This window comes from Semicossyphus pulcher, unplaced genomic scaffold (assembly GCF_022749685.1).
Source record: "Semicossyphus pulcher isolate SPU_LCO1_2020_fin unplaced genomic scaffold, fSemPul1.0.p SCAF_12, whole genome shotgun sequence".
Classification (NCBI taxonomy): domain Eukaryota; kingdom Metazoa; phylum Chordata; class Actinopteri; order Labriformes; family Labridae; genus Semicossyphus; species Semicossyphus pulcher.
In genome coordinates, this window is record NW_027211626.1 from 3,941,682 (window position 1) to 3,962,465 (window position 20,784).

At 41.2% G+C, this 20,784-nt stretch overlaps 1 protein-coding gene across 14 annotated transcripts in view; it reads right to left on the reverse strand.

The window, feature by feature from the left end:
• Positions 1–20,784, reverse strand: part of LOC138588539 (neurexin-1a) — a 301,786-nt gene that overhangs the window by 271,143 nt on the left and 9,859 nt on the right. For 7 of the 14 annotated variants that reach the window (XM_069658711.1, XM_069658709.1, XM_069658710.1 and 4 more), the window contains exons 3-5: positions 9,600–9,617; positions 7,195–7,224; positions 5,973–6,020 (exon numbers count right to left, since the gene is read on the reverse strand). In XM_069658711.1, coding sequence (XP_069514812.1) covers positions 5,973–6,020; positions 7,195–7,224; positions 9,600–9,617 — 96 coding nt within the window. The remainder of the gene's footprint in view (positions 1–5,972; positions 6,021–7,194; positions 7,225–9,599; positions 9,618–20,784) is intronic. The other 7 variants (XM_069658719.1, XM_069658715.1, XM_069658713.1 and 4 more) reach the window with 3 other exon arrangements.

Genomic DNA, 20,784 nt, shown 5'->3' on the forward strand with positions numbered 1-20,784 from the left:
CAACTATTGGGATGCGAGAATGGAGTTGAGACGACATCTGCCTTGGGATTGTTAGCTGCAGATGATGCTAAATGATCGCCCAATGATGGCTATAAGCAATGGTTCTGGGATGCGTTCCGGCCGACGTGTTCTGCCTCTTTTCTCCACAAGGACTAGTTGACGACACTACTCGGATGACAAACGGAAACCAGCGGAAACTCTTCCGACACCATGGACCCTCCGTCGTCTACAGATTGTGTTCAAATGCAGATTTCTGTTGGTAAAGACGAGACTTCACTTGACTAGACTGCCCTCAAAGAAATACCGTCAGAAATGAGCACTACCTAAAGGACGGCTTGGACTTTTTTTTAACAACCTAACCATATACCTGCCTAACAGGTTAGCATCCATTTAAAAAGAACCAACTGCAACCATAGACTTGCTTATATCTCGGGTTAAAGCTGAGAAATTGTAATCCTGGGGGAGTCAATGGAGCTGAAAGGATCTCACTGACAGTCTTCCAGGTTTCATGTGAAGCTACAAAGGCAACATCTGTTGTTGATTCAACGCACACCACATGGTATCGTGTTACCTGTCAGATAAAGAAAGCAGACAAGGCTTGACAAGTTGCACTCTGACATGCCGTTCTACATTATCTGAGAGAACTTGTTGCATTTTCATTGCAAAGGTGTCGTGTGTTTCAGATGGGATACTCTTTGGTTCCAGCTGTCATCCTCAAATATTAGAAACCTTTATGTCTCATCGTCTCTGTTGGACACGAAAATCTAATCAGGATCTCAGAAAATGTGACAAACATACAGTATGTCAAGGCTTCCAGAGCCTCAGGAAGTAACACAGGAAGACAGAGCGGCTCTATTGCAGACTTAAGGGAGTGGGACTCACGCTTTTCAAACAATCTCTCTCCTTCATAGCGATGCTTTTTACCCCACCATCACTGATATCAAACACACGATGGCACACACACACACACACACACACACACACACACACACACACACACACCCCTTTTAGCCAAAGATGACAGTGTGAACATCTCTTACATAAAACTGACAAATCGAGCCTTTGCTTGTCATAATGGACGTTATTCTCAACTGACATGTATAGAGTCATATGTGTGAAAGTATGTTGCCCTACTCTGACAACCGGCAAATTCGAGCTGTCATCTCAGAAATCTGTCAACGCAAATGTAAGAGGAAAAAGCCTGTTTGGAAGCAACTCGCACTGCTCTGCTGCGTTTTCTTAACCTGCTGCTCTGCTGCCCTTCGCTCAGACACATAACCCTGCTGAGGTCACTACAGGAAAGCAAACCCATATCAGAAAATGACCCGTACTGCTGTCAGAAGCAGCCAGAAAGGCCTCCATGCATCATGAACGAGGATTAGGACGCTTATTTTAGGTTTCTTTGACAGCTTTAAGCTCCATGACCTTTCCATTTGACAGCTGTAAGGTGACATCAAAGTTACCAAAGTGTAAGACTTAAAGTTATAATCTCGAAGTTCTTTCTATTTGGCGGCACCTTATGGGGATAAAAGGCAATTGCGGGCGTATGCTTTCCAGATAACCAGACGTCCACGGTTGGCTCCGGCTGTAACTCTTGATTTTCCTGGCTGACGGTCGCTTTCCTTTTCAGACTGTTTGCTTCATCTGAGCGTCGAGTTTGTTTCTTTTTCTTTGAATTTTCACTTATTTTTGAAGTTGTATCTGTAGTCATCCATCTTTTCTTTGTTTGTTCAGCCATAGTAGATTACTGTTTACTCGCAACACTTGGAGAGACCGGAAAAGCAGCTGCTTAGCTCCGCCTACCCTCTCTGGTAGACCAACCACTGCTGGCTGATGGAAAACGTGTCAATTCATGGCAACTTAAAGACCCCCTTTAAGGTAAAATCAAGTGTTTAACCTTGTAAACATCTCCATGTGGTGTTTCTCATGTGCTACAAGACATATCAGGGACAACATCAGCAGTCATCTCCATGGCTGGGCCTGTCTGCTTTTAAACTGCAGTGTACCAAGGACAGGCCGAACAACACGTTTTCAGATTGGCAGGTTTGAGACGTCACAAACCTAAGGAGCCAATCCTGTTAATGGACGGAATGACGCTATTATGTGCAACCTATGGCAACCACTTCGGCGATGCGCGAGCCAGCTGTAACCGTCATAGTCATTTTTGCAAACTCACGACTGACTACTAACGTTAACGCTACTACTACTAATTACTACATTTCAAGCAGCTAAGTTTCAACAAGTTGCCACTGAACGACGGCAGAGCCGTGTTTTGTTTTCGCGGTTGGAAATGTGCATAGTGGGCGGGGCTATGCAGTTTCAGGAATTTGTAATGAGGGAGAAGGAGGAGATGCTTTAGGAGGATTTTTACAAGGTAATTAAACGTATTTTGCAGAAAAAACACATCAGACACAATTTATTATTTCCAGCAGAGCATTTTATATATGTCGTAAAACATGACTGGAGCTGGGCTTTAAGATTTAAAAGTAAATATTTTTGGTAAACAGATAAAAATCTGTTAAAGGTTGATTCTTTTAATATCACTAAAGGTCAAATGGAGCATCTGGCTGTTGTGTTTACCTCTTGAAACAGCACTTAATACATGAAGGTTTTGATATCAGATTCAACCTATTTGCTTATGTACTGACAGTAATCAATCAATCAATCAATCAACTCCATTCACAATCTGAAAGAAGTCTCAGCTAAGAAGTCTCTAGCTAAGTTTCAACAAGTTGGCACTAAACGTTGGCAGAGACGTGTTTTGTTTTCGGCTGACATTTTACGAAAGGAGAAACGTAGCACACAGTGGGCGGGGCCTATGCAGATTCTGTGATTAATGAGGGAGAAAGAGGAGATGCCTTGGGAGGATTTTTACAAGGTAAAAGGTAAAAACATATTTTGCAGAAAAAAACTATTTATTATTTCAAGCAGAGCATTTTATATGTCTTAAAACATGAGGGAGCTGGTATTTAAAGAATCTCTAACTGATGATGGTAATTCTTATAAATAAGTTACAGATATGAACTTTAACTTCACAGTAAGGGAGGTTTAAATGACATTTTGACCAACTGAGAATATTCAAAATGCAAATACTGCATCCTGCTGTAGCTGCTTTGTGTTTTCGAGTGTGTGAGTTAAAGCATGTCGTGTTAGAGCACTTGAAACGATTATGACCTCTTGCTGTTACCCAGGTGGTGAAACTGCATTATATTGGACACTAAAGTGTCTAACTGAGCTTGCGTTGAAGTAAACGAGCAGTACTTCAAAAACCCACATACTGCATGTTAAGTGAGGCTTTTTCAATGTCTCTCACTGACCTAAACACACTCCGACAGCACTCAGTCGGAGCTGCGCTGAATCCCGGCTTAAGTACTATACAATTCCATTAGGAATGCAAACATATGCACATCTCCTTACAAGATGCTTCTTCTTCAGGGTTAAGTCAACATGTCCCGGATTAGATGGGATACCGACATTAGAAATCTATAGCTTCTGCTTCTTTGGCTTTTTGTGATGTTTATTTCATCGTGAGCATAGAACTGTGCATAAATCTAACTTCTATAGGCTTATGCATGTGATTTAATTAGTCATTCTGTAGCACTGCTAATATGTGCAGAGCATACAGTGATCACGCCATTGTTTGTGTCTCATGTGGCTTAGGTTTCATTCGCTCAACATAAAGAGACACACACACATACATGGCATCCTACAAAGGCTGTGAAATTATCACAGTTCATGTTCAGTATCTACATCTCTAGCACAGATGTATAAGATGCAACAATAAAGCAGCCGAACCTTTGCAATGTGAAACTTTTTGAAGGTATTAATCAGCCTTACACGAGTGTCTCACCCTCACAAAAGGCCCCAGTGTTGCAGCATTGCACAAAAGGGGAAGAAGGGCAGTAGTGCATTGGAAACATCCATTTCATTAGACATGTAAAATAGAACATTGTGTCCACTAGCAAAGGGATCTGCCTCCTCACCACATTAAAATCCCCTTGTTTGTGCCTGCTGTAATGAAAAGGGACCATTTCCATCTTTGGAAAGTGAAAGCAATTACATTAGAAAGAACACTAATTTAGAAATAGCCCTGTTGTACCTGTAAGCCTGCCTGCACAGCCTGCGGTCCCTCTTAAGCTGCACATGGCAGTTTATTGTGATGACAGCAATTAAATACCCTGTGATTTGTGTGCCAGCAGTATTATGACTTATCCCACTGTATGCCCCGCGCTCTAAGGCCGGATGCAAGCCAGGTTTTAGGAACCCTGTGTCGGTACACCACAGAGACAAACTACTCCATCCTCCAGGGAGCAGCCATGAAACAGAGGATAAACCTTACAAGTGGTTAACACGACACAGGAGCACCTCGGGGGGGCCGACATAATACACTATATTCTCACAAGATTAAAGCAGACAATGAATACAGACACTGTCCTCACTCATAGGTTTAATACTCGAAGGGGATGTGTGTTTGCGACCACACACTACATAACTGGTGACAAGGTTTTACACCGTAACACAAGGGACGACTAACCATGGCCCAAATTAGAAGCAGTGTGCTCGGGTTTGTGCATCATCAGCATTCTCTCAATCTCTCCCTGTGGCTTTCCTTCTGCTACATCTACAGTAAGACGAGTGTTCGGTGTCGTGTAGTAAAAACCTGTGGGTTTCAGTAGAGTGGCCTTATAGTGTACAATGAAGATAGCAGTGTGCATCAAGTGTGTATAGGAAGTCTACAAGAGGTTTAATTGTCTTATTTGACTCGTCAACAATTCGACGCTTAAGAGAGTAGTCAAAAAGTCTCTCAATTATATCATTAGTGCGACTTGATGACTTGTTTTTCCACACAGGTAAGTGCTTGACCCTTTGTCCAATGTTCAATGTATGTCAGCTGTGTGTGTAAAGAGAAGCCAACTCGTATGCATCCATTCGCAAAACCATAAAAACCAGCAGAACTATAAAAAAGACACTTACCTTTGGTGATGGAAAAATCAATCTCTACATTATATAATAGGCAGCGGTTTAATCCCTTTGATTGTGTTTGTGTGTGAATGTTAACCACATGTATCACGCAGCTCAGGGGCAGCGGTATATGAGTTCTCATTCCAGGTCGGTAAATGCAAACACTTTGTCACGTCCTTCGGTGTCTCATTCGGACACACAAGATATTCCTTTTGCATCTCGTGCGGGCGCCAAAGAGAGTCTCTGTCTATACGGACACACATGGTAGGGGCTTCTTCCTATTTAACATGTGGTTAAAGTCTGTTTGGTTAAGATCAGGCAAAATTAACGTTAAAGTAATAATCTCAAAGATTTTTATTTAAATAAATGTCTGTTATCTTTGAGATTATAACTTTAAGCTGACTTTCTATACATGCAGTTTCTTTGAGCATCTGATATTGGAGCTGGAGGGTTACAGTTAGTTTAAAGCCCAGTGCGTCTGAAGGGTACCTTGTGTGTCAGCATGTGACGCCGGAGGCCAAACAAAGTGTCCGTTGGGAATGAGAATATCCTGATATATGACGTTACAAATGCTACGATTCCTGTTCACACAGCATAAAGTAAAGCTTCACATGGCAGTTTGAAGACTTACCTGTTCAGGTGATGCTTCACAAGTTTATTTAGCATTTCACATAACACAAATATTTTCTGTGTAAAGTAAAAAGTATACGGAAATGTTTGAAACACGCTTATATGAAATTGCAAGACTACAACTTATAAGAATAGTAAATGTCAAAGCAATAAAAGAGCAGGCAAAATCATGAAGAAAAGATATTTCAGAATGCAGATGGAAAACTTGAAAGTCACTGTGTTAATCACTACTTTTCAAAATTCAACTTATACAGTGTTAGATGTCACTCTCCATTTATTAAACCACTGACATTCAAGTCTCCCACACTTCAGTAAGCTTATGATGACTTGCTAAATGTGTCTTTACTGCAGTTACAAACTTAGAAGAATCAAAGTTTTACCTTGAATGCTCAGTAGGGACCTTAGAAGCCAAGGTTCCCCTCTCTGCCCTGAGGAGGAGAGTCAAATAGCAAAGATCAGAAGTCCACTTACCCCACAGGGAGAGGAGGTGAGGATCACAGCCGGGATGGGAGGCCCACAACACTATGATCAAACCTCACGCACAACCCCAAACCCCCATTACTCCAACACAAAGAGGGTAGTTACCCCTGAGTGGTGGTGTTGCACTGGAACTAGGGCAGCAACTATTGTGTTCATGTCCCCATGTGAGGCTCATTTATGATTCCCATGCGTCAAGCAGAAAAGAAACAGGTGACAACTTAAGCGTGGATGCAAAGTGAAGCGACACCTACCTTGAAAAGCTTTCGTTAAGAGTTAGAAAGCAATTTTTGAAAAATGCCAATGACCTTATATACTTTGTTAAGCATGAGTATATAAAGCCACAAACACTGCTGTGGTAGCTTTAGGAATTCAGAGAATTAAGAGGGTAGTACCTTTACTTTTACCTATGAGATTTGATGAAATGTTCCATGAAGAAAGCAGATTCCAGACAAAAGGAAGAACAAAAGGAGAGGAGACACTCGTAAGTGTCAAGTTGGAAAGGGACAGGCGACAGGAGAAAGAGGCTTGATGGCTACCTATATGTGCAAATCTAAGAGAGGAGATGGTGGCAGCAACAGGAGGAAAGTGGAAGGATAAGTACAATGTTTCACATCCCTGCTATGCTGCGTGATGAGGGTATGAAGAAGCATAAATGGAGAGTTGGCGACAGAATGGACAGACCTTCTGTGCAGACACTAACATGCATTACAGCAGCAAGGACAGATGTAGGATTAGTTGGAAAAGTCGGTCCTCCACCATGCATTAAATCCTAATAATTTTAATGCTAATGTGCCTTCGCTTGAACCACATCATCATAAAACATCCAAATGTAGATGTGAATAATTAAAAGGAAAGAAAAGATGAGGAGAAATGACACCCGGCAGAGTGCGGAGAAGAAAGCCAAATGAGCTTGAAAAAGAGGTCATGTGAAAAAAATAAAAAATAAGATGTCGCTGGGAGAATGAAACCAACTAGGTCATTCAAAATAAGTGAAATGACAGCTCATATCTGAAGCTTCAAGCCGGAGCACCGCGCGGGAGTTAGAGGTTCACACATTTCTGAGCACAATGGGAGGAGGAGGGACAATGGAGGAACGGCGGGAATAAGGAACAGAGCTCATACCTTGGTCGCCCATCATCAGGTGTGCCAGACCTTAAAGGAAAACAAGAGCACAGTCAGCAGAGAACAAGGGATCATGGGAAGCTGTGTGACACCGACACGCAGGCATCTCTTTCAGAGCAGATGTCTGTGTAACTTGAGGAGCGTCGGGATAGGGAAGAGGAGGACGGAGAGGAAGAGGAGGGTGCACAGACAGGGTTAGCGTGATGAGCATGTAGTCAACCGGAGCAGGTTGCAATGCATCATCAGCCACTTACGAGTCATCATTCAGAAATCTAAATTCAGGTTGACCTTTTTTCTCTCTCTAAGATGACAAGTACACAAAAACACTCGTCCCACCTACCAACAACAGTCCCTGCACACAAATATAGCCGAGGACTGTTTTACCTTGGCCTTCATCAACTGTCCACATGAGTCATGCTTGTGTCACAAAGAAAACTTGATTGCAAATCCTACGTGCGCTTGTGAGTAGCAATGAGTACAAATTGCTTCAATAAGCTCTTTAATTGTTTTACATTTATTTAATTGACACAGTAAACCAATAATAACCATGAAACGTCAGCCCTCTAAGTGTTTTGTTTGGCTGCTGAATCCATTTTATCTCATTTCTTTTTACATTCAGGTATCATGCTTTTTTTCACTTTAACCGTGGTTCTCAACTGGCGGCTCGGGAACCAAAAGTGGGTCGTGGAGCTGTCTTCAGTTGGTCGCAGGCGTGTGCTTGAAAACAAGCAAGTTGTAGCAGAAAGTCCGTGCTGCGCTTTTATTGTGAAGGATATGGGTTTCCTGTGACGTGCATGCAGTAGTAGTGAAGTTGTATCTACTGATTGAAACTACAGACAGCAGCTGCGTTTATGTTCCACTGTGTTAGTTTATTTCTGTTGAATAAATTGTAGAGGGGATATTTTTCTCTTACGCACTGCTACCTGCTGGTCATTTTGCTCGACTATTATACTGTGATGATGACATACGGTGATGTTTTGTTCCGTCTCAGGTCCAAACTGCACCATTATTCATTAAATAAGTGGTTGAAGTGGTTAAAACATTTCCAGTCATCTCAATATTCAAGTAATCTAACTGCCTTATGAATGAGTAATCGAGTACTCGCAATTTTTTACTGTCAAAAAAACATATGTTGGACACGGACCTCCCGGTAACTGTTGTCCGGCGTGACGGTGCCTTGTACTCCGGCTCAACAAACGCCATGAGCTCACGGAAGCCTTCTCCTTCCACTTAATGGGAGCATATCTCCAGTCACCATGTTCGTTATTCGCTCTGGTGTCATCATCACGACGTGTGCTAATGATGTGATGCGAGACTGCCTGCTCTCTGTCCCCGCTGGCTTCTCCTTGTGCTTTAAGCGCGTGTGGTGAAGCATCAAACTATTTCTATGATATAAAAGTTTAACACCACATATTGCACTTTTCCTGCTAAGCTAACTGAGTTACAACAATTTTCGCCGAAAACAACACGTGAGCAGGTCTGCGAGTAGTCTAACGTTACTCGAATAATGACGTCAACAATGAGTACCTGATTATTCGTCCCCATCCCTAGTACCGAGAACAGACCAGTTGAGAACCACTGCTTCAAACACCTGAAAGAGCTGAAATGTGTTTGCTATTGTTGAACTGCCTGCTATTGTTGCTAGCTACCTGGCAAATCCAAGCAGTTGGTAAAGATTGGGGCTTTACGTTAGCTGGCTGGCTAACTCCAGTGCTTTCTATTAGCAAGCTTTTCTTCCTGCTATAGAGAGTATGTTGTCATTAGCCTGCTGTTTTTCACATGTCTGATCCATCCCCTTGGGCTCCCAATATGATTAGTAAATGAAGTATGGTCTGGTTCATAAAGAGGAGTCATCAAAAGTCAGTTTTTATGATATGATACTTACCAACAAGACATATTCAAACATAAACCGCTGATACTTCCACATTGATTCAGATCGCTTATAATCACAGTTACCACCAACAACCAGTAAGGCAAGCAATAAAGAATCTACACTAAGTTTATTTAAATAAAATACTCAAATAATCAGTGTATTTGTATTTTACACATTTAGTAAGCCAGATTTAAGATCTATTTTTCCGTTTCTCTCGTGTAACTCTTTAGTTACACTATTTCTCAGTTCAGCGTTTCACAGGAGAGGTGTGAGATGTCCTCACACATTACGTGTGCACATGACCAAATCCCCTTCTGTTACCCCTTTCAAGACAGTGTTTAACTCACTTTTAATACCGTAGAGATCTTTAATCAGTAAGTTAATGCCCACATACCCTGAACAATTAGACTTACCATCCAGGAGTACCAATGCTTTTAGCAGTATTAAACAATTGCTTACATTCTTTGAGAGCCTTAGCCATGACAATGTGTATGCATACAACATTTAGCAAACCAACAGTAAGAATACCCACCTTCAGCATTGTTGTCTTCTGGAAGCACGGACAGGCAAAGAGAAAGAGAGGAAGACATTCATTAAGAAGCATGCAGACTAGTACTGGCCGTTGCATGTCGTAACCATGCAAGGCATAAAACATCATGCAAGTGACCTATTGTAACCCCTGCAGAGGAAAGGCTGACTTCTGCACAGGCCTTCATTGTGTTGTCCACCCTTTAAGCTCGCACACTGACCTGGGATACAGGACAGAGCTGTAACTGAACGAGCCCTTCTGAATATTTGATATAACCTTGAAGAATTTAATTCCTTCAAACAAGTCTGTGTTGGCCGCAGATAAAAACTGGCATCCCTGTTAAAAGATTTAAGAACCAGTGTTGATCATGAGTCATACGGTGGGGAGGGGATAAAAAGCACATCTCCAGGCTGGAGGCTGGTTCACCCTGTTGCACTCGGCGCTGCAAATCTTGTATTTATTTAGCTTTTGTTTTAAAAAACACGATGGACTGAAACTTTTTGTTTTAACAACCTTTTAATTCAACAGACTCGATGGAGGAATCTGTGAATCTGTTTTCAGTTTTTAAATGAAAAGCTGCTCTACAACACAAGTGATGAAATGCAGTGCAAGAGAAAACAACCTAAACACATGGAGTTGGCTGTGGGGTAGCAGTGCCTTTCAGGTGTCAGAACAGGCAGCGGGGTCTCAGACTGCAACGGTGACTTGATCACAGAAGTGACAGCAATAACAAGTGAGCACAGATTGGAAGTGCAAAAGGAGAATTCCTGGGAATCTACACCGACACTGGAGCGTCAGACAAACGTGCGCAACATGTAAGCGTCACGGCGGCATCTATGACGACAACAGCAAAGATGAGTGTCAAAGTTAGCCGATGTTAGTTACGATTCCTGGCCGTAAATAGGAGGTGTGTGAAGTGTGCAGTCTGCCGGAAACAGTAGAAGAAGACAACTTTGCAACCGACTTGTAGACTTATTTATTAATTGTGCATAAACTCTGTATTTCTGTCGGATGTAGATGTCAAATGAGAATTAATTAATACGATTGGTTTACCCAGATGTTGAGGACATATACATCTTCACTGCTCTTACAAATTAATCTTGCCTGCTCATTGAGCCGCTCAATAACTTCAACAGGAAACTGAAATCGAAGTTAGTTAAAATAAAGAGCTCACATCGTTGTGCATTGCATTTACGGCTTTCTACGCTTCACTGACGCACAGCAGCGGAGAAAAATAGACTTGACACGTAAAACTAACGGAGCAACAGAAAATTACTCGTGCATCTCGCCCGCCTCCCGCGCAGCATACGCGGCTGATTGCAGCATTGAATAACATTGGAGCGGTTCTGTCCCGGCACACGCGTGTCAAAAATACGTTGCCTGTGTAGATTCCCCTTTAGATAAAAGTGGCCGGACATTAATATCTGCAATCGATGTGAAGTCTGTAGATGTGAAAAATGTTGAATGCGTCTCTAATAAAGACGACCGAAGAATAACATGTAGGTGAAGTACCAGCAAACAGGGAAGGTAAATGTCATGCTACAAAAGGATGTGACTGGAAACATGCAAAACCAGTGAAATGAGACTGTAAGAGCCCGACTGCCTAAAATAGAGCAAAGGATAATCAGTCATCAGTTCTATCCATCATTCAGCACTTATCATTTCCCTGCAGACTGACTCCAGATTTAATATTTAAAATCATAAAAGCAGGAAAAAATGGTACAAAATGGAAGGAAAAAAAGAAATTAATGAGACATTTTTTTTGATTTAATAAAACAATCATGAACTGACATCACAGAGACAGCAGCATGCAATGTCTGATCAATATTTGTACAACAAAAGACGCTCCTGTTATCCACTCGCTGCAACCATGCGGCCAAGTTGGGCAGAAAAAAGCCCAAATTTCCGCTGCAAAAATGAATTCCTACCTCTTTAAAACGGTTTCTTGCCCAGATTCAAGCGATTGTTTGACCCAAAACTTACCATCAGCACCGGCTCCCCTTCCAAATCAGACACCATGCACAAGAAAACAATCCCAATCATCATTTTGTGAACAAATGACAAGAAAATAAGCAGATTGCTAATTCTCTGAACGTTGGAAGAATCATTTTATTTTTGTAAAATTGGTCGAACATAATATGAAGCACATTATTAAAATAGTGCCTCATTTATTCAAGCCCTTTAAAATATCAAATATTTAACATAATCTTGAAGATAATAAGAAGCTTGAAATTTGTGCATATAAATGAAATTTAGTCAAATTGAATTTATGTGCAGCTTTTTGCATCGTGACAATATTCTTAATTTGCTTGGACATCTACAGTAGATCAATGATTATTATTGGGAGAATATTCTACGTGCATTTTGTTCACAAAAAAGTTAGCTTGATGATGAAAAGCACACTGCTGAGAAAGCATTCACACAAGGCAAGCATGAAGCAGTTGCAGAGTGACCACATGAGCAGAGAAAAGTAAAAGAATCAACATTTGACGATGTAAAAAAACTCCTCCCACTGCATTTCAGTTCAACGAGCAGCCACTTCAAGAGCACTTATTTTAGCTTATGCATAAGGTTATTGTGTATTTAACGTTGTATTTTAGTGATTCCCTTCCTCTAATTACTGTTAAACAAACATTTAGATCAGATTTAGAGGAACAATAATAATTGTATCCAATTATCCACGTGCAGCTTGAGAGGCGTGCAGTATGTACAGTGGTGCTGTTTTGTAAAATCTCATCTGTGCACACTTTCTTAACGATGAAACACAATTATAACCCCATTAGCTATGAAACAGACAGAACAGCAAGCTCCTAATTGCGACACACAACAACAGGATGGTGCAACAAGAAGATAATTCTGGTCAGTTCTGTCCAGCAGAGATTCATGTGCCACCTTCACGATGTTTCACTCTGTGGTGTTTCTGAAGAAAAGAAGCTTTTCCTCTAACAGCAGTATCACCTGACAGAGACCATTAAAACAAGCCCCCTATCTCTCACACACACACACACACACACACACACACACACACACACACACACACACATACACACACTTCCTTTCACAAATGTACCCAGCTGGTTACATCCTAATCCAGAGACGTAAATCCATTTAATCCCCTTGACAAAGTGATCCCAGTGCTATTGTGCTGGTAACACTACACCAAAATGCACTCAACTGTCTATCAGACGATCTGCATCTCTGATGGTGGTGTGCTGTTGATCGTCGACATGGTGTGTGGCTCAGGGAAAATAATTACATTGCTATTCAAATTAATGACTTTAAATATATGACACATCTGGTGTGCGACAGCAGAAAGAAATTAAGGAGGTAAATAAATCTGTGGATCTTTTTTTTTTTCTCCTGCAGACATGTTTGTGACTCCTCAACACCTTGATGCCCTGACCGCGAGCTCAGAGCTGTGACAGCTGAATAAGGCCAAAGTGACAGTCCGTAGAACGCCAGACTCAAATCCACTATTACGGCTACTATCAGCCAGCTGGACAAAATGTCATTAAGACATCCACGTCTGAATGCAGCTGGCTGAGGAGACACGGCGAGAGCAGGGAAGGGTTCAGGGTGACGCCACATTTCACATGAAGGAACATGTGTCACATTCAGTAGACACAACATCCTGCAAGAGATATAATTCATTTTTCTCTGCCATTTGACAATTTTAGAACATCCTGTCTGACTGAATCAACCTTCTGTCCTGCACTCTTAATGTCATCGGCGTCGCCGCGCTCGCTTTGTAGCTTTGTTGAATGTTCTACTACTTTTTGTTCTGCCTCAAACACTGCCTTGTTTCAGCTGGACTAACAATAAAGAGTCAGAAAAGATTAAAACAAGCACTCTGTTATTGTGGACTAGCCTAAAGACAACCCCAAATCAAATGATTAGTGCCATTAAACCCTTTTAAATACCGTCATTATTCTTGTGTCTTCAGGAAGGAAATGTTTACAATCAAGTAAACAATCACAAAGTCATTAGAAACGTGTAAATGTGAGTGTTGGTATCACCTTCCTTCTTTTTCTTGTCTGCTTTATGAAATTTGCAGTCATAGCTGCATTTCAATAATTGCTTTCCATTATAAAAAAAGATGTGTGCAGCCTGTTCTAAGAGAGCCTAATTGTGTGTGTAATGTAGCAGCTCTAAAACAAATGGCCCCAATCTCTCCTAGAAAGTTGTGCAGTCAGACTTCAGCTCAAACTTTTAATAATAGGTCTGACATCAAAAAACGGTGTGTGTGTTCATGTCCTGCATCCGTAATAGAATGATTCATAGAGTCATCACTCGGGAGAACTTAATCTCGTCTCTAACGGTGCCATGCTTATTTCTAATACCGATCAGTTAGGAGATGATAGAGTCACTTTAATGTCAGTGTCATTCAATGAAAATAAGTAATTTGGTCAATATTATTAAATTATATAATTTATTGAGCAACTGACGCTTCCTAATGAAAGCAGTTCAATTCCATATTTAATAGCCTCAAACTGAAGCAGTTTATCATGCAAGCTTTCAAAAAGTAGGTCAGCCACCGCTATGTTTCATTGTGCAAAAGTTAAAACTCTCTTTGCAAAAGAAATTCATATAAATATTTGGACGTCTCTTTAAATGAGCTACTAAAATATTTGCAAGTGGACGGCTGCACATGCCGGAAAAAGCTTGAGAATGATCGAGTGACACTAAATGACCTCAGGAAATGACGTCGCCAAATTCTGGTGTTCAATGACCAATGAGAGTCGAGCCTTCTTAGGGTGCAACAAACAAACTCTGCTGCTCTAAAGCTTCAACTTCTAAGTTATAGACGAAAAGCTCCTGCATACTTTTTCACTGACAAACAGCATTCTGTCTGGCAAGTTAGACGTCCAACTGAGGCTTGAGATCCTTCACTTACCATCATGCAACTCAGTCTCTACATGACCTCTGAAATAAACACATGTAGGTCCATTAAATTCTAAAATGTGTCTCACCTCAATTGTAATGAGTGTCATTCTTTTCTTTTGCTATGTCATTACCTTACATGCAGTAACGCACAAGAACAGAAAGTCCCGACTCCTCAGCGAGCCCATTAGACGGCTGTAGAATTGGAAAACAGTAGCAGAAAGACTGCTCTAAAATCCCTTGTCGCAGAGGCGCTTTAAGGGAAAATGTAAAAGCCTTCCAGCAAAGGTCAGAGCTACCAGAGGATCGATTTGTTGTTAAATTACAATTTGAAGCAAATCAAGAGTAATGAGTATAAGTGAGGGCTCATCTCTTAGCACCACAGCCTAAACCTAATGCATCTATCTATCCGAGGAGTGTTAGTGGTATTACACAGCTCACCATCTTCCTCATTATCCTCCTCAAGCAACAGTGAGAGTGGAGAGAGAGGAAACAGGCCGAGGGACCAGCCACTCTGATGGAAATTGATAGCTCCCGCAGCTGTGGCTATACTGTGCAATTTCTACTCTCAGCATCTCAGAGTCGGTCACTGGTGCCACATACACTTTCAGAACAATACACATGTTATATCATTTAATGAGAGACACTGGCTTCCTCTAAATAACAGTGCTGAGTAACTGGCAGAATGACATTCTGGTGTCATTTCACCACTTATTAGCAGGATAATAATTCTCTACCTGAATACAGTTGGGTATGTTTATAAATGCGTTTGGCTAGCTTAGAACAAACGCTACAAGTGTAAACAGCTAGCCTGATTCTGTCTGAAGTCTACTTTCCAGCATGGTACATTAATAGTTATTTATATCCTTTTGTTTGGATTGGATGAACAAAGTACAACAGATTTGTGAAAAATGCTGACAGACACAATTTCATATGGGACAGAGCCAAGTTAGCTGCTTCCCCTTGTTTCCAGTGTTTATGGAAACGCTAGGTGAAAGTGTGCAACAATTGGGGGCTCGTCCGGTAGGCTATAGCATGTCCATGAGGGTTTGGCAGTCATCTCTTTTGTTACATCTTAAGTTGTTACTGCTTGCTTGGATTTGTTTGACTGAACTACTTTAGTACATGAGTTTTAATTTTGAGCACCCTGATCAGTTAGCCACTGGGCAGGTTAGAACTTGCCACTTCCTGAGTGGGGGAACACTTCAGAGTATTGTTGGCTATATCTTTGATCTCCTTTGAATCACCAAGTTCAGGTTTTTTCATTTTAATCTCAGTTTCGTTCTCTTTGGTGGCACCTGTGGTTATAAACGGTAATTTCAGGAGCACACTTCCCAGTAGCCAGACAGAGCTGCATGTGTGACGTCCACGGTTGGCTCCGTTTGTAACTCTTGATTTTCCTGGCTGACGGTCGCTTTCATTTTCAGACTGTTTGCTTCATCTGAGCGTCGAGTTTGTTTCTTTTTCTTTGAATTTTCACTTATTTTTGAAGTTGTATTTGTAGTCTTTGTTTGTTCAGCCATAGTAGATTACTGTTTACTCGCAACACTCGCAGAGACCGGAAAAGCAGCCACTTAGCTCCGCCTACCCTCTCTGGCAGACCAACCACTGCTGGCTGATGGAAAACACGTCACTAACTGGACGCTGCTGAATATTTTACACACAGTTTGATAGTTGGAATTAATTTTTCATTTCAATCTCTGCCAAAAGTGATTAAGCCAGTTTTCCAAAATGCTACTGCCTCAGCTAATCAACACAAATGTCTTTGAAATGATTGTAAAGCCAGATATTTGCAACATTGTGGTTATTTGAGCGATGCCGTGACACTTGTATATGTTTTAATTTTCCTAATCAAATATCCCCAAACAGCATCGGTGTCAGTAATTGAATTAATCTTATTATGAAGCTTTTCCGAGGAATGAGGGGACAGATGGTGCGTGGACAATATAGCCCAATCTAGATATTTCCGAGGAGACAGCCCAAACAGAGAGGATTGTGGGAGCAGATGTGCTGAAGACCTCTCTCGCCATTCTTTTACATCTTGCGGGCTGGAATGATCCAACAGGATAATCATAGCAGCTTATACAGTAGTCTAATAACCTTAATCCCTGGATTGGAAATATCTAGGATAGTGTTACAGATGTGGAGTAAATCTGTGCGAGATGCTTTAAAACACTTGAGTGTGAGCCTGACAGGGGAACTAAGAAACCAATGTAACCTACAGGTCTTTACGTCTTACTGTAACATAAATCACATCCTCATGTTTAAATAGTGTGTGCCAACGTTCACCAAGCACCGCCACGAGACAGGTATGCTCTGCAGTGCCTGAGGAATGTGTTTTGGATAACACTGTTGACGTGTGACAAATCCCTATCTGCAGAGCGGCTCCTCAGCTAAAGTAAAAAAAAGTATTAATGAAGCACAACTGAGCTTTAAATACAGCTAAAGCTCTAAGTACTGAACTTTAAGCTACATCCTCTTCCATTATAAACGATGAAAATGTGTATATGTAGCCAACAACTTGGGCTAGAGAAACCTGAATTGACTGTTTGAATGATCTTGTTATTATGTGTATGAGGGTAAAGGTGTAGATATTTCAAATAGGATCCTTCGCCTGCTCCCAAAACCCTCCCAATGTGGCGGAGACACTCTGCAACCTAAACTTCTCTACAGTCAACTCGAGTTGGTTTATTTCTTCAGTCAAAGGGGTTTCAAAGTCCCGAAAAATGTTCCTGAAAAGTGATTTGTCTGCGCTCCATCATTAGCACGGCAGCTTTCAAATTATGGCACTGCGCTTTCGACTTGTTTTTTTTTGGTATTTCAGACGACTCTCACGAAGGATGACACCCAACCAGCAGCATCAAAGGCAACTTCTTTTCAAAGCGAAAATATCGTCTCCAGCCTGGAATTTAAAGAGGCAAACGTTCGCCTCGATACTGCTTTATTCTGTATCTATGTAGGTGAGATCAATGCGTTCAGATTTCATAGAAAACACGCAGCAATTATGCAGAGTGAGACATTCTACCGCACAAAACCTAGGTATGAATAAGGGCCTCATCTAGGAAAGGGGAACGAAGAGGAAAGATTTGCACAAATTCTGGTGCCATACATGACATCACATCATAGCGGTGGAGAGGAGGAAGCAGCATCTGTGGATTATGCATCTCATGATGTACTCTAACCTGCACATGACAGCTAAGCAGGCCTCAATAGGAAACACTGTAAAGCCCAGTTTGATACGAGTGTGTGCGTGAGTGCTGCATGGATGTGTTTATTTTTGCTGTGGGACGAATCCCTTTAAAGGAGGAGTTTGGTGTCAAAGAATTTCACAAACACCCTTTGACAGTCAGTAGCAGTTGTATTTAAACAAGGCAAAAATCCGCCGGGAAAATCCCTCTAATCTTTTGATCCCAATATCTGTCTTTGGACTCAGAGACAGCAGTATACTATTAATCTGCTTTTGTCTGAGTGAAGCTGCAGGAGGCTCGCAGACAGGATGACACTTTCAGAGATACAGTGAGGTCACATGGTTTGTGCTCATACAATGACAGACATGCCTGAAAGGGGCCGCTCGTTCAAATTAGAGTTTAGCTTCCTTTAGAGAGTTTCTCAAAGCGGTTTAATTCATATGTGCGGACGTATAACAGCAGCTGAATACATGTCCTTCACATGGAGCCATTCACATCATCTAAAAATTATAGTGTTGCCTTTGAGATGTCTAATACAGGCTACTTATTATATTCATTGAATTGACGGTACGTTTACAGTGCTAAGAGAGGAAGCGACATCATGTAATTTCCTACGCGCTGTTCTCGATACATGTGTGCAAGAATTAATGTTCACGTTTATTCAAAGTTTATCCAATTCCCCAAAACGCAGCTTCTACAAATACCACTCTTAAAAACACCTGCCTAACCGTCCCCTTTTAAATACTTTTCCATCAGGTTCTTTTCAGATCAGTTGTTCAGCCACCCAGTATAACCCTGTCCACTGTTCCGCTCCGTCGTAGCTTTCAGTGTGTTAAGTTGAATTGTCCTTGGGGATGCAACTTGGCACACATTACCGACTGCAGGCATAAAGCCAGAACATCAACCAAACAGAAATTTCACACTGATTTGCCTCCTCATACAGAAACAAATACAGAGAGATCGGATGCTGAGCAGACCAACATTTTCCACCGCACAGCTGCTGGGATACTTACACCGGTGCTGCAGTAGGCAGGGTAGCCAAATGATTGCCATAGTGCCAAAGAGATCACATCTTTTATATTGTTTAACACTACAAGCAATCTTTCTTTCACTATCACCAAAGCCAGAATGTTATTTTAAGAGTGTTGATTTTTATCATAATACTGAATCAAAGGGCTTTGTGAATGGAGTTTCTTGTGTACAGACTGTTCATAAGAAGTGGACGTAGCCTCGCATGAGACAATCAGCCTTCTTCTACATCGATTAGCTCCCTCAGTAAACATTTTTCTCATTTGTTTACGGCCTCTGAGTCCTCGGTAATATGGTGTTATGTTTATATTATGACTTATCATCATATTCTAGAGTGAAACAGACTATAAAGCGGGATATAGTATGCTTTAGGTTGTGGCAGTCTGATTGACAAGTTGTTGCCATAGCGACCTTTCAACAAGGATAGAGACATAGCAATACTTTTAATTCCTGTGTCCAAATAGAATCCCTTCTGAATCCTAAAATCCAAGATGGCGATCTTGAGTGCACAGACCAATGGTTGGCGTCAACCCCTTCATACAGGCTTTGACAAAGACTCTCAGAGAATTATCTCCTATCCCCTATCCTTGGCAGAGCCTTTCACAATGTTTCAGCTCATTGTTTTGGCCTTTATGATTTTCAGATGTACTATTTGAGTTCTTTTTCATTGCTCGCATCGTCTTTTATTACCAGGCAATGCAGCCAGCTGTTTAAACTGAAACAACTCCACTATATTCCACCTCCTCCACATCCAACTGTGAGCAGACAAAGTTAACAACTTTGTGGTGAACAGTGTTAATTAAGAAGCTAAAGAGAAAGGTATTTCCCCAGGCAGTTGGTGGAGACCAAAACAGAGTTCAAAGGGAGGTAATAGTTTCACCAGCAGAAACACGCTCCAAACAAAGCAACTGTTTGCAAACTGGTACACCATGTCAGCTTCTGATAACTTGTTGTCTTTGTCTTTAGAGCTTGTTTCACAGCCCCAAAGGCCCAACAAATCTAAGAGTACTTCCTGGCTGATGAAGTGTAGGCTGTGCAAAATACCTCTCAGTTTAGTCTAAGTATTCATTTTGCTTTATGAAGCTTCACGTCTCCTCCTCCAAACATCAAGAGGCGTTATAGGAGGTGTGTCATTGCTGTAAAAGATGTTAAACACCACCTCTAATGTAATCAAGGGGTTACAAATGTCATTATGTGTCACGTGAATTGTCCCATGAATGCAGGCGCATTCAACAAATCGTCGCAACTTTTCCACGAATTCAACCAATCTTTCTATTTCCCCGCGTGTGTGAAGTCATGTACGTCACCAAACTCACATCTTTGATGTTTAAAGTATTGCTTAAAAGTCTGACTTCAGCGTCATTCAGTTTTTATACATTGTATTTGGAATCCTGATACTGAAATCGACCAACAGCTCACTCAGCCAACAGATGGCTTTATTGTCGCCAGACTCAAAACATCACAACGTGCATATTTTTAAATAAGATGCTGCAAAATGACGCATTTTGGGCCTCAACAATTACAGAAAATGCCCACGACGTCCTGGAGGGACTGACTGACATGAAAATTGTGCACCAAATTGAGACAATTGTAACTGAACGTAAAAACACTTAAGTTAGTGACAAACAAATGAATAAGGTTATGAAACATAATTAGAAAATGTTTTAACATTGCAAGTCCGTGTAAAACTCACTTGTCTGATAACTGCTACAATAAGTGTTTTTTAGTTGAGGGTTGAATAACAGGCTGTTGTTGCCTCGAGCAAAGTAACTTTTAAGCAAATTATTTTAAAAAGAAATTATAACCTTGAGTTTTTCTTCAGTTGTACACAAACATTCTGACATTGGAAAATCAGGTTCAATCTATTAACTGTAGGAAGACATCCTCAATTTGAATCCAGTCTGCAGTGAGTCAAGGAACAAGGCCTGTGCAAACTCCAGCTCTTATATATGCCGCCCTAATTTCCTTCCCTAATATAGCAGTGAAGCACAAATCTGTCATGATGTTGTTGTGTCCACTGAATAAAATTATTCACATAACCAAACCAGCTGATGATTATGACTCAAGTGTGAAAACAGGTGTGACACAAT